General features: G+C 43.3%; 1 protein-coding gene across 2 annotated transcripts in view; it reads right to left on the bottom strand.

Annotated features, from left to right (window-relative positions):
- LOC141129114 (transient receptor potential cation channel subfamily V member 3-like) overlaps window positions 1–15,594 on the bottom strand; it is a 103,060-nt gene that overhangs the window by 79,441 nt on the left and 8,025 nt on the right. For both annotated transcript variants that reach the window (XM_073616917.1, XM_073616918.1), the window contains exons 2-4: window positions 12,239–12,319; window positions 2,567–2,718; window positions 197–373 (exon numbers count right to left, since the gene is read on the bottom strand). In XM_073616917.1, the coding sequence (XP_073473018.1) occupies window positions 197–373; window positions 2,567–2,718; window positions 12,239–12,319 (410 nt within the window). The remainder of the gene's footprint in view (window positions 1–196; window positions 374–2,566; window positions 2,719–12,238; window positions 12,320–15,594) is intronic.

Here is a 15,594-nt window from a genome sequence, read left to right as displayed (position 1 = left end):
GACTCTATCCAAAACTAAAAAAAAGTTTTGCCTTTAGTTATACTTTAATTATTGGATAATGTTTTATCACTGTTAAAAGTTAGGGCTGCACAGTACTTCTCCCCATGCAGAACATAGAGTGGAAAAGAAGTATAATGATTTACATCTCAACATAAGAACAATACGTTTCCATAAAGACACCCAGACTTTAAATTACCTTTGTAATTTTCCTCTGTGTATTCAGCATTAATAAATTGGTCCCAGAATCCATTATTTTCAGAAAATGAAATGAGGATACGCACTATCTCAGGGGTGTTGCTGTTTATATTCAATAACGCTTTCATCAAACATGTTTTCCCAGTGTCCTTTGCTGTTAGTTTATTCAAAAGATAATCTGAAATAAAATACAAGCTGTAATATTTTTTTTACGACTTGGGCAGGTCTTATCACATTATCATTTTATTGTGCCATTGACATTGTTCCATATCCTCACCAATCACATTAAACAATCCCAGGGTTAAAGCCTTGTTGAAACTGGTGTGGGGACACACTGGGAGCCTTCAGCTGCCATTGTGCTGAGCTGGACTTTTGGTGTTTCTATCTGCCTTAAAAACCCCAATGCCGGGCAAATAAAAAATGATCCCTTTCATTGGGGCTGTGCTAACACTGCAAGGGTTTATCGCTCATTTGTGTCTAGGGGATCAATAAGGAGATTTATTTCCCCTATCCTCCATTCCGCCCCACAGCGAGACTAATCTCTGCGGTTTCTGCAGCGCCATGCTATACTGCTCTAGAGTCCTCATCTCATCAAGACTAGAGCAGGACCCAGAGCTTGTTATAGTGCATTCTATACACTTCAGAAAGCTAATGCTATCATTGATATTATTGATACCATCGATAGCTATCGCTTGTTCCTGCAATCTATGTAGCAAGTGTTGTTCAGTATTACTCCTCCAAACCATCAGTTAGTTGTGGGAAAGTAGTGGCAAGCCTTAGTACAGCTGCAACAAAGTGGAGTAAACCATTTCAACAAAACAATTTAACTTTGCTGAAGTTAGGCCAATATAATTTGAAGGGATGGTATGGGTTACAAAACCAGTGTTTTGCTCCTTCTACTTGTTTACTTAATAAGAGCATAATGCCATCCATGTTGTACCTGCTAATTTTTAAAGGGCTTGTTTCAAGGACTTTTCTGTTGACTGGAATTCCTGTCAAAAGGAAATAGTAACTCAGATCCCTACAGCTGCCAGATATGTACAGGTATGTTATGGTAGTTAAAGTGGAGTTCCAGCCTGTATTAAAAAAATACCTGTCCAGGTATCCTGCGATGTCAGCGCCCCTAGCCCATCGTCCATCAGCTTCAGGTGCCGGTGGCATCCTTACTAAGGCAATCTAGGAAGTGAAGCCTTGTGGCTTCGCAGCCTGTTTCCTACTGCGCATGCGCAAATCACGCTGCGCTTTCTGAATGATCCCGCTGTCTTCCGGGATCTGTGTGTCTACCAGAAGACAGAGGAAAGGAGGAGGGGCCAGAAATTTCATAAATTGCTGCATCGTTGCGTGGCGATCTTACTCAGAAGTGGAGGCGGGTACCTAGTTTGGACAGATATATCTGCCCTCCCTAAAAAGTGCTCAATGTGGCAGTGGAGGGGTGCGAACAAGCGGAGCTTCCGCTTTTTGGTGGAGCTCGGCTTTAAGTATTTTCAATCAATGACAAATCATTGATAAAAAGGAGCAGGGTTTAGCAGAGTGAGGAATAAAACTTGCCTGTGTAGGCTTGCTCTAATGGTCCCTTGCTGCTGTAGTGGAGCAGTGCAGAACCAGAGTGACGTATGACGTCCTATATGACATATGTATTTATATGAGGATTGGCCCTCTATAGCTGAAACGCAGGGAAAAGCTTACAGACATTCTACAACTGTCAATTTGTGGATAGTGTGGGATAGGTCAGCATCATTTCATACAGGCTGAATTTCAGTAAGTAATATGACTTTATTGGCCTGATCACACCTTATCTAAAAGCTGTGTGTGCAGCCCTTTCATTATGTTGGATTCAGCCAAATAGCAAGCAATTGAGCTGAAAGTTTTAAAATGACTTGCTAAGCTATTGCTAGACTTGCCAGGCTTGTTGCACAATTGCAGCAAGTCCGCATTGCATGACTCCAGATCAACTTTCTTTGCAAACATTCTGCAAGTCTGCTGCAAGTTCTGGTTCAGTTATGTTGTGCAACAGTCATCCCACCACAGGGGTCACTGTGACTTGCAGAGCTCTTTCTGTAGACTCCCCACTGCAACTTTGTTCTTGCTAGAGACTTGCCACACAAATTTGCTACAAATTGGAAAAGTGTCAACTAGAACTTGTGCTTCAAGTGTTCTGCAAGTGTACAACTTGCCAATGAAAATGTGCAGAAAGTTGACAGACTTACAATTCAACACTGCCATAAATTTGTGGCAAGTTACCCTTGCTATCTGAGAATGAACTCATTTCAACTTTATACAATAACGTTTGAAATTTACTGTAGTATGTACTGACAACACAAAAGACTATTTTCTCATTATTAGTTTGATAATGTTATTTCATTTGTATTACCTTGAGCACCAGACTTTGAAAAGCTAGAGGACCTGTCTTTAATGTTTTTGAGAAGCCTCGTTAACAACTCCTTGTCTCCATCAGAAACAGCAGACAATAAAAGTATTTCATGATTATGTATTTCATGATTTGCATTCGATGGCTCATTTTCCCTAAAATGGTATAAAAAAAAGATAGATATTATACTTAGTAGAATTCCTTTAGATGCAATACTATATCACTCAGGAATACAAAATTATTTCATAACATATCAACCATGTATATGTACTGTATTTTTTAAAATTATTAAACATTATTAACAATTTATGGACTACCCCCCGCACACCCCAAACCTTACTGAATACTGATAGCTCCAAGCACACAAAGCAGAATACAAGCCAAAAAAAAAAAGATACTAAAATGTAATATGTATGTCTTTCCAAAGCCTCATTCATGACAAAAAATTTAATCAGTAATGTCATAGATGTTGGGATGGGGATTAGAATTAAGGAATACACATAAAGAGGAACTGCAGTCTGCTCACATAATTTGTAATAAAAACATCTTTGCCATTCTGAAGCTTCCCTCCAACCACTTTGCATATTATTTTATATATACTGTGATTCTGTACTTGCCAAAAATGCTGCAGAAATCTCCCTCCACTGAGTCTGGCTGCAACCATTTTAACTGTGGGCAGCTGAAGCTGCTGCCTGTTCACTTCCTGGATTTAAATAGACACACAGAGGCACACCTCCAGCTCTGCAGCTCTCATTGGCCCTCTTATGACTCACCCCCCCCCCCCTTTTTGGCAAACTCTCACGAGAGTGAGGGGGAGAGCTGTGCATGATGTCATAGGCCTAGGCTTTTTACCAGACAAGAAACAGGAAGTGGGCTGTATAAGGTATTTACTGGCAGAAAAAAAATGTTTTACTATCCAAAGTTAAAACAACAAGGGCTGAAGATTTAATAGATGGAAAGATGAAAAAATGGCTGAAGTTCTGCTTCAAGTATTACTTGCGGTCTCCCTGCAGCTGATCTTTCACCATTACTGACTTCCAATGCCCTGTTCTGCACTGTCTCTTTGCGGAAGCGACCATCTCGGTAGATCTCGGTAGAGGCAAGGCTTTGCTTCATCAGGTCTGAGCCTCCAGCAAGAAGTGAGCAGCACAGTAGTGACATCACCAAATCTCATGAGATTAGCAGAGTCCATATACAGCTCCCCTTCTTCCTCCAGCTGCCTTAGATCTCAAACTGCAGATAGGCACATTAGTGCCTAGGCCAGTGATGCCGAACCTTGGCACCCCAGATATTTTAGAATTACATTTCCCATGATGCTCATGCACTCTGCAGTGTACCTGAACATCATGGGAAATGTAGTTCCAAAACATCTGGGGTGCCGAGGTTCGCCATCACTGGCCTAGGCACATATATCAGGAAATACAACACTATTTTTTAGGAGAACATTTGAACAAAGGGAGCATTTTTCTGAGTACTGCTTAGGCACAATTAACATTTCTATATATTCCTCATAATAAGGATATGAAACATTCAGATATGTAAGAGACATCAGAATTTATGTAGATATTCTTTGGAAGCCGTTCTACACCTTCTAACTCCTCCCTTCACTGTCTAAAAAAGGAATTCAAACGAAACTAGTTATAGTTATATTTATGGCAACTAGACAGACAATAGAGAGAACACTTATGCCGCATACACATGATCGCACAGTCCGACAACAAAATCCATGTTTTTTTTTCCGACGGATGTTGGCTCCAACTTGTCTTGCATACACACGGTCACACAAAGTTGGTCAGATATTCCAAACATTAAGAACGCGGTGACGTACAACACGTACGATGAGCCGAGAAAAATGAAGTTCAATAGCCAGTGCTGCTCTTCTGCTTGGTTCTGAGCATGCGTGGCACTTTGTGCGTCAGAATTGTGTACACACGATCGGAATTTACAAGAACGGATTTTGTTGTTGTTGTTTACTGTTGGAAAATCCGACCATGTGTACGGGGCATTAGACTAAAAACCTATAAGAATTAAATGTATGGTGATAATTGAAAAAATGGCAGTTATTTTCCAGGATACTCGTCCAATTTCTGAAAATATGGTTCCCCTGGCTATCATATTTACCCATGTAGCACACTCTTTTAGGGCCGTAGATGAACTCAGATTGCCCACCCTCCACAGCCAGGCACCTCAAATTTTTACAGGCAATCCAGAGTCAGAGAACAATCCATGACTTTGTTTTTGTTATTTATTGAGGGATAATAACTTGGCTAGGGAAGGGAGGTTGCGGGATGCCCACTTGACTTCAACAACAAATTCAGGGACACTCTTTCTATATACAGTCTCTATATCAGTGATGGCAAACCTTGGCACCCCAGATGTTTTGGAACTACATTTCCCATGATGCTCAACTATTCTGCAGAGTGCATGGACATCATGGGAAATGTAGTTCCAAAACATCTGGGGTGCCAAGGTTCGCCATCACTGCTCTATATCCAGTCTCCATATATAGCTCCACTTCTTCCTCCAGCACTCACTTGTTTGCAAAACCCAGCTGGATCATTGTGAAGATCTGACAGTCAAATTAGAAGCAATGGTCCATTACAGGCAGGAACCCGAGGCACCTTAGTTGTGTAGCAAGAATTTATAGTGTCTAACTTGTATCACTCCTGTGAGTACTGATGTGAGCACCACCTCTTCAGGCAATGCCAACCCACCTGGCTGCAGCTGCCCCTTTCAATAGCCCTCCAGGTTAACTTCACTACCACAGTCCTTCAGTCTGACACTCACCAGCCCACCTGGCTCGACTCTCAGGAGATCTTCCAGTAGTGCTGACCTGCTCCTGCTGTCCTCTCTCTTGCTCCTGTGCCTCCATGTATTTTGGCAGGATCCTTCCAGCACCCGAGCCCCGCCCCCCCAGACTAGGGGCCACCCTCGAGGGCCACCGACAGCCTCCTCAGCACTCCATCTCCATCTTTCACCTGACTGCCCCTCTGGCATGACTCATGCCTATTTGTGAGGGGGCCTGCCTCCTGCCAGCCCTTTACTGGGGATTGGCTGAGGCCCTCATAAATATTCCAAGCAGCTCCTCCTTACCTCCACCTACTATGTCTAGAACATTCTCCAGTGTCCCAGAAAACAGGGGGGGAGGGCACCAGAGAGGCTGATAGGATGAGTCACTGAACCCTGACCCAGATTCACAGCTCAGGCTTAGCCCTGAGCCACTAAAGTTACCTACTCTAACATTTAGCACACAGACTAGAGGATGCTACACCTATGAATGGTAACGATGGGCTCATGTTATCCCTTCAGAACCTGACACTTAAAATCCGTCAGCTGTGTGTGATTGCCTTGGCCCAAAATTTTCCAATTTCCCTTTCTCTCCTTAAGCACCTTATCCCCCTTCCCTCTTATAACCTTTATTCTTCTCATTTCTTCCATTTCTACAATCCAATTGCATACACACTACTTAACTTACAGTATGTCATTACTTCATATTAATTCACCGACGCTGATATTTTAAAGAACAATTCCAGGTATGGATAAAGGAAGTGATCTCTACTTGTCTCTGGATCCCTGGCAGGACAGTGATGTCACGCTCTCCATCTTGTCCAGTTTTTTTTTTTAATTCAGTTATACTGTTGTCTGTCTGACTCTTATTTCAGCTCATGATTTTGGCTTTCGATGACGTTGGCAAGTTGTCTTTCGATGACCATTCGCTGTTCCCTGCTAGTAACAGGCCCACTATACCTTATGACAATTGCAGGATAACAATATAACCATTCATGTATAACTAAAGGCAAACCTTGTTTTAGTTTTGCATAGAGTGGAAAGGGATTAGAACCCCTGTCAGGTTTTTATTGCTATTTGTGTCCCCGTTAGAGAGATTGACCCTGTTTATTTGTCATGTTTATCGTAATCACTGAAAGTGTTTGGGTTGTCACCAGAACAGCAATAGTGGGGAAATTTCCCACTGGAGACATTAGTTCTGCTGTCGCTGGTGACACCATCAATCCATCACTTTCTATTTTGGCAATTGGACAGGAAGTGAAGTCCCCCAATGGTAAACAGATGGCAAAAATAAAACTGACAGGGGTTATAACCCTCCCTTAACCTCCCTGACGGTAATTCCAAGTGTGGCTTGGGGTTAAATTTCAGTCCCATTAGCGGTAACCCCGAGCCACACTCGGGATTACATTGCAGGATCCTGGTGCGGCTTTACTTACCTTGTCCCCAGGATCCTGCGATGTCCCCCGCAGTGTCCGTGGGCTGTGTCTCCTCCGAAGCCTTTCTGTGCCAGTCTCCATTCCCTGCGAGCAGCGCGACGCACGGGGGCGGAGCCTGGCGGCAAATTAAAAAAAATGTAAAAATCATAACACATACAGTACTGTAATCTTACAGATTACAGTACTGTATGAAATTATTTCACTTTCCTTTTGTCCCCAGTGCTTTGTCCAATGCCCTGCATGCAGTTTTATATGATATATACTGTTCTTTCTGCCTGGAAACTGGAGATTGTCCATAGCAACCAAAAAGTGTCCCTTTATGTCAAAAGTGGCTTTAGATCAGCTAGAAAACAGCGATAGTAAATTAGAACACTTGCAGAATTGAGCGATAGTGAATCGTGGGGAAATTTATTTTATTATTATTATATTATTTTTTTTTTTTAATTATTTATATTTATTTATTATATTATAATTTATGTTTTTGTGTTTCAAACTTCATCATACCCGGGATATCTACTAGACTCTTGGTGGACAGATTTAAGTGTGTTATTGTTAAGAATTACAGGCCTACAATATAAAACGCCAAATTTCCATGCAAAATAATTGTACCACTTTCAGCACCTAAAATCCGAAATAATCATACCGCCAGGGAGGTTAAGCCCCATACACACTATCAGATTTTCTGCTGATTTTTGTCTTCAGATTTACCAAAACCATGTACTATAAGGGCCTGCCTGATTGCATACAAATTGAAACTCCTAGGGTTTGACCTCATATTATATGGTTTTGGTAAATCTGAAGGAAAAAATCAGCAGAAAATCTGATAGTGTGTATAGGGCTTAACGCTATCCAAATGAAAACATGTTTTGCCTTTAGTTCTACATTAACCAATTATGGTGATACCTAATGTTTACCATGGAATGCTGCACTGAAGGACTGTATAGTGAAAGCTGTAAGTTAATGTAGCACTAACTCTCGGTGGAGCTGCTGGTTTAAGCGGGCTGTTACCTTCACTCTCGATACCTCTGTTTCACCGGCACCGAGTCTAGGGTTCCGTTGAGTTTACCTCTGGACGATAAAAGCACCAACACTTGAGTACGTTTTCAATGCTTTATTGAACCAAATAATGAATGAAGTAGCAGGAAAGGGGCAGGAGGAAAGCTGCAGGGAAGCTCAAATACCTTTCTTTAGGATTCTTTAGAATGTTGCTTTTCCAACACCAGCTAAGGGTAACAACGACACCCACCGGCTCAGTGTGGAATCACACGAAACGTCAGCCAAGCTGGAACAGAGGCAAATCTAACTTCCTCTAATGAGCAATTCACTAAATTTACCTATCAGATGGTAGATCAAAAATTTACCAGCGCTACATACTCCCCCCACTACAATAGACGTTGTCCCCAACGTCTGTCCAAAAATAATGATAATAACTCCCAAGCCTGGGAGCAGGTATTTGAGCTTAAAACTTGGATTAGATAAAGAAGAAGGAAAGACAGTGGAAAGACATTATTAGATTAACATCTATAAAACAATATGTTCACGTCCGTAAACAAAACCATCCTATGACTGTACATAACCTCACTATCTATCTAGCTGAAAAGCCTAACAGCTTGATAGGAGGTCAAATGGTTCCTGAAAAGGAAAACATATTAAACACACATATATCCTGTACAACTTCAGGAGCAAAGCCTCATTTAAAAATGAGACTCTCTTCCCATAATCTATATCAAAATAATCTTTAGGAGTCTATCCCTGTATAAAAATGTTTTCCTCTCCTCAAATGAAAGAAATCCGGCTAGCAAAAAGAAGTCCTTGGATTTGAAACACTGAGATGAATATCCAGATCTTGACCACGAAGATCTCTTTATACTGACACTAACTAACTAACTCCAAAGTTCTTTTGTCCATAATCACCAATAAAACCGGGGATCTGGCAAGGTCAGTGTCTTTCCCAGTTTATCTACTGTGGTAATGAAATATACAACGTCATCTTTTCCGGGCCTGCAGATGACCACTTTGTCAGCATAGATGTGCCGACCGAAGTTCCAGTGCATAAAACATCCACTAAAACGTTCATCCATTTTAACAGAACATCCAGTCTTTCGGAAAGGCTTAGGCACAGACAATTAGTCCCAAACAGCTTCACTGTACCAAAGTTCCCGGTTAACTTCAATCACTTGCATTATGTCCTGAGGGACATAAGGGAACTCCAAACCATATTCCGTAGCTACACGCTTGTTCAACATTCTCTGCAAACGTGCAAGTTTGGGCAAGGATCTGTTTTTTCCCATGCCGGGAGGCACACAGGAATCCAATGATTTACTCACCATAGACCCAGCCGGTGTCTGTAGTGAACTAACAACTTTTGATAATGTCTCATTTACAGTGCTGTGTGGCTCCACACAGGGTGATGTCTTCCCAGAACTCAGGGCTGTCCATTCAGGGAAAGTCATAGCAGAGGCGATGTCTTCGCCTTGTGCCCATAACATCTCTTGTGAAATAGTCTCAAATAGGTCATCATCACCGGAAAGATCCGACAAGGATTCTATTTCCGAATCTCCCAGCTCTTCCGCTGGCAGATACTTATTTACAGTCCCAGATACATTTCCCATCAGCTGCTTACCCGTTCCTGTCGTGGACTTTGTTGGATCCAGTTCGGGTAGCCTCTGGGGTAGGCCTTGGCCACGGCCGCGGGAAGCCTTCACATATCCCACCTTCCTCTGAACAGGTACAACAGAGACAGGAGTGGTGGACGCAGAATTCAAAGCAATGTCCGCTGATGAGACGGCAACAGCAGTGTCTCTCTCCGGAACATTCTCGGCAACAACAGGCAAAGTGATGACCTGCCGTTCTCTCTCCGTAGCAGCAGAAGCTTCTACTGTGGCGATACCTGTTGCCCAATCCATTCGATAAGCACGGGGCAGGCATGTACTGGCCATCGGGACTACCGGGAGTTTCCCGGTGGGCCGATGGTTCAGTGGGCCGGTTTCAGTGACAGCCAGTGGCATCGCTAGGGGGGACTTTTGGGGCTATAGCCCAGAATCTGGGGCCCATAGCCCAGAGTCAGACCAGGAGTCCCAAACCACAGGGTCCCGGACCACTACCAGGCCATGGGCTCTCTGCAGCCGAGCGGCGGGCAGCACGTAGAGCTGGAGAGCGGGCAGGCAGCTCTCAGTGCCTGCTCTCTCTCTGGTGACCCTGATGTAAGGGAGATGCTCTCTGGGGACCTGGATGTAAGGGGGAGGCTCTCTGGGGACCCTGATGTAAGGCAGAGCCTCTCTGGGGACTCTGATGTAAGAGGGGCTCTCTGGGGACCCTGATGTAAGGGGAAGGCTATATGGGGACCCTGATGTAAGGGGGGGCTCTTTGGGGCCCCTGATGTAAGTGGGGGGCTGTCTGGGAACACTGATGTAAGGGGGGCTTCCTAGGGACGTAAGGGGGGCTTTTTTTGCGCAATTGCGTACAGTTTATATACTGTTTTTGTGCTTGCAAAATTAAAGTGGGCCGGTCTGGATGAAGTCCAGGGCCAAACTTTTGTCCCAGACCAGCCCTGGCACGGGGCGACATGGTAGGTTGCTCCACCACAAACAAATACTCTCTACATTGCGGACATCGGCCAAATGGATGCAGATGTACGGCCAGTCCTTCACATCTGTGACAGATCATGCCCAGCCCTTCAATATCTCCTGAGGTATACAGAACAAACCTCCCCTGCGGCTTCAGACGAACACCAGTATCTGTAAGCAGGGTTCCGGTCAGCACAGTACTCGACATGGTGCTCGCAGGGAACATTCTTGGTCCCATAATTGGCTGCATCGCTGAAAAAGACATGGCCACACTCTGATCTTCTCAGCACGATCACGAGGCCTCTCTCCTTCTCTGGCGCCAAACACATACACGCGTCCCATGCGGTATCAAGTAGAGCAGGCTCCTCCCACTTGTTCTTCTGATCACGTAGCTCCCGGGCTTTCACTGGCGCACAACGCCTACACATTCAGAAATAAAGTCCTGCAACTTTTAACCTCTTCTCTTCCTGAAAAATTGACAAAGTCCAGCTCTCACCATAAACTCCCGGTGAAACACCTCTCTGGGTTGCGAGAATTGATGGTCAACAAATCCCGGACAACGCCCCCACATGTAGCACTAACTCTCGGTGGAGCTGCTGGTTTAAGCGGGCTGTTACCTTCACTCTCGATACCTCTGTTTCATCGGCACCGGTCCTTGGGTTCCATTGAGTTTACCTCTGGACGATACAAGCACCAACACTTGAGTACGTTTTCAATGCTTTATTGAACCAAATAACGAAGGAAGTAGCAGGAAAGAGGCAGGAGGAAAGCTGCAGGGAAGCTCAAATACCTTTCTTTAGGATTCTTTAGAACGTCCTTTAAAGTTGAATACTGTATGCAATCACCTTGTGGGACACGATCTTTGCTCGCCTGGATAGGCCTCTCTCTCTGGCCTAGCAGCCAGTACGTAGCACAAACAAAAGTCTCTGCCACAGACTTGCTTGGAATAAACCCGTATAATCCTCTGCCACAGGATGTATTGGTTTGCGGTGAATGTCAGACACAGTACTTGGACCTCTAAGCCAACTCGGCAGTACTATGTAATAAGACTACTTCAGGATACGTCCTCCAACCGAGTCACCAGGCCCCTCTCCATACCAGCACTCTGCATGATCCTTCCATGACGGGTCCTCTCCTGGGATCTCCTCGGTTGTCCAGCTTCTTCACTCTGGATAGACAGCTCAGGACCATTCCTCGGCTGCTGTGGTAGGCCCCAGACAGGCTTCTAGGCCCACCCACTCGCCGCAGCGACGCGGGCCTCTGGAACGGAGGACCACGAGGTGGTACTCTAATGCATACCTGTTGGCTATGAGGGCCAGCAGGTGGCTGTAAAAAAAACCCTAAACATGGCGTCTGTCCCATAAATACCCTCTCCCAGAATGCAACTCAGAGGACCACCTCCACCGAGTTTTCTCCGGGACAGAGGAGCACCCATACGCTTCGACACGTTGCTTTTCCAACACCAGCTAAGGGTAACAACAACATCCACCGGCTCAGTGTGGAATCACATGCAACGTCAGCCAAGCTGGAACAGAGGCTAATCTATCTTCCTCTAACGAGCAATTCACTAAATTTACCTATCAGATGGTAGATCATAAATCTACCAGCGCTACATTAATAATACATTTATCTCAACAACTGAGATAAAACAATACAGCAGGTCATTTCTGCATGATCTCACCAAAATAATGTTTTAATATTTTTCCTTAAAGTGTATTGTTGAAAAGAAACGCTGAAAACAATCGAATCAAAAAGCCACTTTCCAATTTTACACTCTGTTTTATTAATCCTTTGAGCAACCCATTGCAATATGTGTTTACTGTATGATTACTGAAATTTTGTCATGGCAATTTGGCAAATGAAATCTAATTTTCCCAGATCATTACCTGCTATTTTCTTCTAGAAGAAAGCGAACCGATTCATCGACAGGTGAACAAGGCGAATCCATCTCTTCGTGTTTTCCATCACTTTATATGAAAAACAAACATTTTAACAAACATCTACTTCAATGTACTAATAGCAAAATAATCTACTAAATAGATATGTTCACAGTTATTTAGGTTTTCCTTTTTTTTACGTACAAACCAAACTGTGGTGGCAGGAATGAAAATTGCATAATCTATGGACTGCCTGAGGGCACATTTTAGCTTGTTAAAGGTACACTCCATTATAACATGACAAGTTTTCAGTTAAGGGATAACTGCAAGCATACAGAATGTCCATGCATTAACCTTCTTTGACCACCTCAAGTCCAAACACTTTTACCCCCTTCTAGTCCAGGCCAATTGTCAACTGTCAGCGCTCTCACATTTTGAATGACAGTTACTCAAGCATGCAATACTGTACCCAAATGAAATTTTTATAATTTTTTTGAGACATATAGAGCTTTCTTTTGGTGGTAATCACCACTAGTTTTTCATTGTTTGCTATATAAGCAAAAAAATACCAAACATTTTGAAAAAAAAAAGCTTTGTTCTTAGTTTTTGTTATAAAATTTAGGAAATAAATAACCTTTCTTTATAAATTTAGGCCAAAATGTATTCTGCTAAATTTTTTGGTATAAATAAACCAAATCAGTGTATATTATACAGTGTATACTATTTAGTCTGTGTGAAAGTCTACAAACTTTGGTATGTATATTTGAAAAATTGATCAATTCTGATGTACTGACCTCATTTCTTGAGACCCTAAAATGGCAGGACAGTACATATACCCCCCAAATGACCCCTTTTTTGGAAAGTAGACAGTTCAAAGTATTTAGTAAGAGGCATGGTGAGTTTTTGAAGTTGTAATTTTTTGCCAAACATTTTGGAAAATGATAGAAGTAAATAAGTTTTTTTTTCTTTTCAAAATTGTCATTTTAACAAGTTAATTCTCACAAGCAGCACAAGCATAGTCCACACAGAAAGGGGTAACACCACTCAAGGTGAGTACAGTTAAATCCATATACCATTCACAGATGAAGGTGCCCGCCCGGCTTGCCTCGAAGAGATGGAGGACATGTGAAACAGGATGGCCCCACACTACACTGAAAATGCCAAAAACTTTATTGAAGATTCAGAATAAAACAATGACAGCACACAAGCAAAAATTGGTAGGAAGGTTAACACTTTTCACTCACAGCAGCACTTAATCATACTGTGCTGTCATGGTTTTATCCTGAATCTTCAGTAAAGCTTTAGGTGTTTTCAGTGGAGTGTGAGGCCATCCTGTTTCACATGTCCTATAGCACAGGCATACTTACAATTACACCCAAAAAACAAACTGCTACTCCTCCTGAGTATTGCAATACCACATGTGTGAGACTTTTTTACAGCCTAGCCACAAAAAAAGGCCCACAATCCAATGAACACCTTCAGGCGTTCTAGGAGCATAAACTACACATTTAACTTTCTGACTACTTATCACATTTTTGAAGGCTCTGGAGCACCAGGACTGGACTGTGGACCAACTGGTATGGCGGTGATCAGGACCAACTGATATGGCGGTGATCCGGACCAACTGGTATGGCAGTGATCAGAACTCACTGGTATGGCAGTGTTACTGATCAGGACCCACAGGTATGCCAGTGATCAGGATGTGGTATGGCGGTGATCAGGACCCACTGGTTTGGCAATCAGGACCCACTGGTATGGCGATCAGGACCCACTTATATGGTGGTGATCAGGACCCAATGGTATGGCAATCAGGACACACTGGTATGGTGGTGATCAGGACCCCATGATATGGCAATCAGGACCCACTGGTATGGTGGTGATCAGAGCCCACTGGTATGGTGATCAGGACACACTGATATGGCAAGGATCAGATTTGGTGTGATGGTGATCAGGGCACACTGGCATGGCAGTAATCAGGACCCATTGGGATGGTGATTGGGACCCACTGGTATGGTGATCAAGCTACACTGTATGGTTATCAGGGCACGCTGCATGCGTAAACAGGACAGATGGCAGTGATCAGGGACACTAAGGTGGATGGCATTGTGGTAAAACTAATTTTAAAATACCTTATAGGCTCCTTCTCCTCTCACAAACAGATCACTGTGTGAGGAGAAGAAGCAGGAAGCTGCACCACGTGGCTTATGTTTACATTTTCACTGTGTCTTGATTGGAAACAGAAATCACATGGTACAGGACCAATTTCATTTCATAGGATGCAGGGGGACGTTCAGGTATGTCCACCCGTATTGGCATACATCTAGGGTTGCCACCTCATCCCTTTAAACCGAACACATATTAATTACACAGGTTCTGTGGCTGATCAAAGTGTTAATTAAACTCACCTAGTGCCTTATCTGCATTCAATTAGCATCAGAACCTGTGTAATTAATATGTATTCGGGTTTAAAGGGATGAGGTGGCAACCCTACATGCATCCCATCTGCCCATTTATGTACATGGGCTGGACAAGAAGCGGTTAAGTGTTATTAAACCCAAATGCTACATTTTTTTATATATTGCAGCTTACCAATACTTGAGCAGAATTCTGCCAGAAAAACCATCCAAGATTTTTCTGACGGAAATTCCGCTCGTGTCTACATGGCATAAATGTGGTGGCTGTGTTCATTTTCCTTTTTAAACTTTTTTCCTGTAGGCCCCTTTCACACATACGGACCGTTGATGAATGAAAAACACACATCAATGCATTCCTATGGAAAAACAGATGATCATTTATTTTCATCAATTTTTCATCCGCTTCCTTCAACATCCATTTTTTTGAAGAAAAATGGATGTAAACGGACGAACGGTCCGTTTTTGCATGAAAAAATGACTCAGGGACTCAAGTGGTTAAGGACTCTAGCTGGCAGATGTAAAAAAAAAACAGATGAAAAACTGATGTAAACTTCATCCATTTTTTCTTTGAAAAAAAAGTGACTGAACTGGTCAAACAAACGGTCTGCATGTGTGAGTGGGGCCTAATTTCAAAGAGTGATCTGGCCAGTAAGACATTTTGGGGTTGATTTACTAAGGCCCCTTCCACATGAAGTGGATCTGTTTCAGCGGAGTCGGCCAGCTCAGCAGAAGATTGCTCTGTTGATTTCCATTGAGGCGGCGGATGACAGGTCCGTCTCTGCTCACTAAGCGGATAGGGACCCGTCAGAGCCCTACTGATCTCTATGAGGAGATCGGACGAAAACGGACAGCATGTCCGCTTTAATCAGATCTCATCCGATCCACCAAGACAGATGGCAGATGTATCGCCATACGTCTGTCTTGAGCAGATCGGATGGCAGATGGGTGTCA

The sequence above is a fragment of the Aquarana catesbeiana genome, linkage group LG02, assembly GCF_042186555.1.
Source record: "Aquarana catesbeiana isolate 2022-GZ linkage group LG02, ASM4218655v1, whole genome shotgun sequence".
Classification (NCBI taxonomy): Eukaryota; Metazoa; Chordata; class Amphibia; order Anura; family Ranidae; genus Aquarana; species Aquarana catesbeiana.
This window is presented reverse-complemented; position numbering and strand designations above follow the sequence as displayed.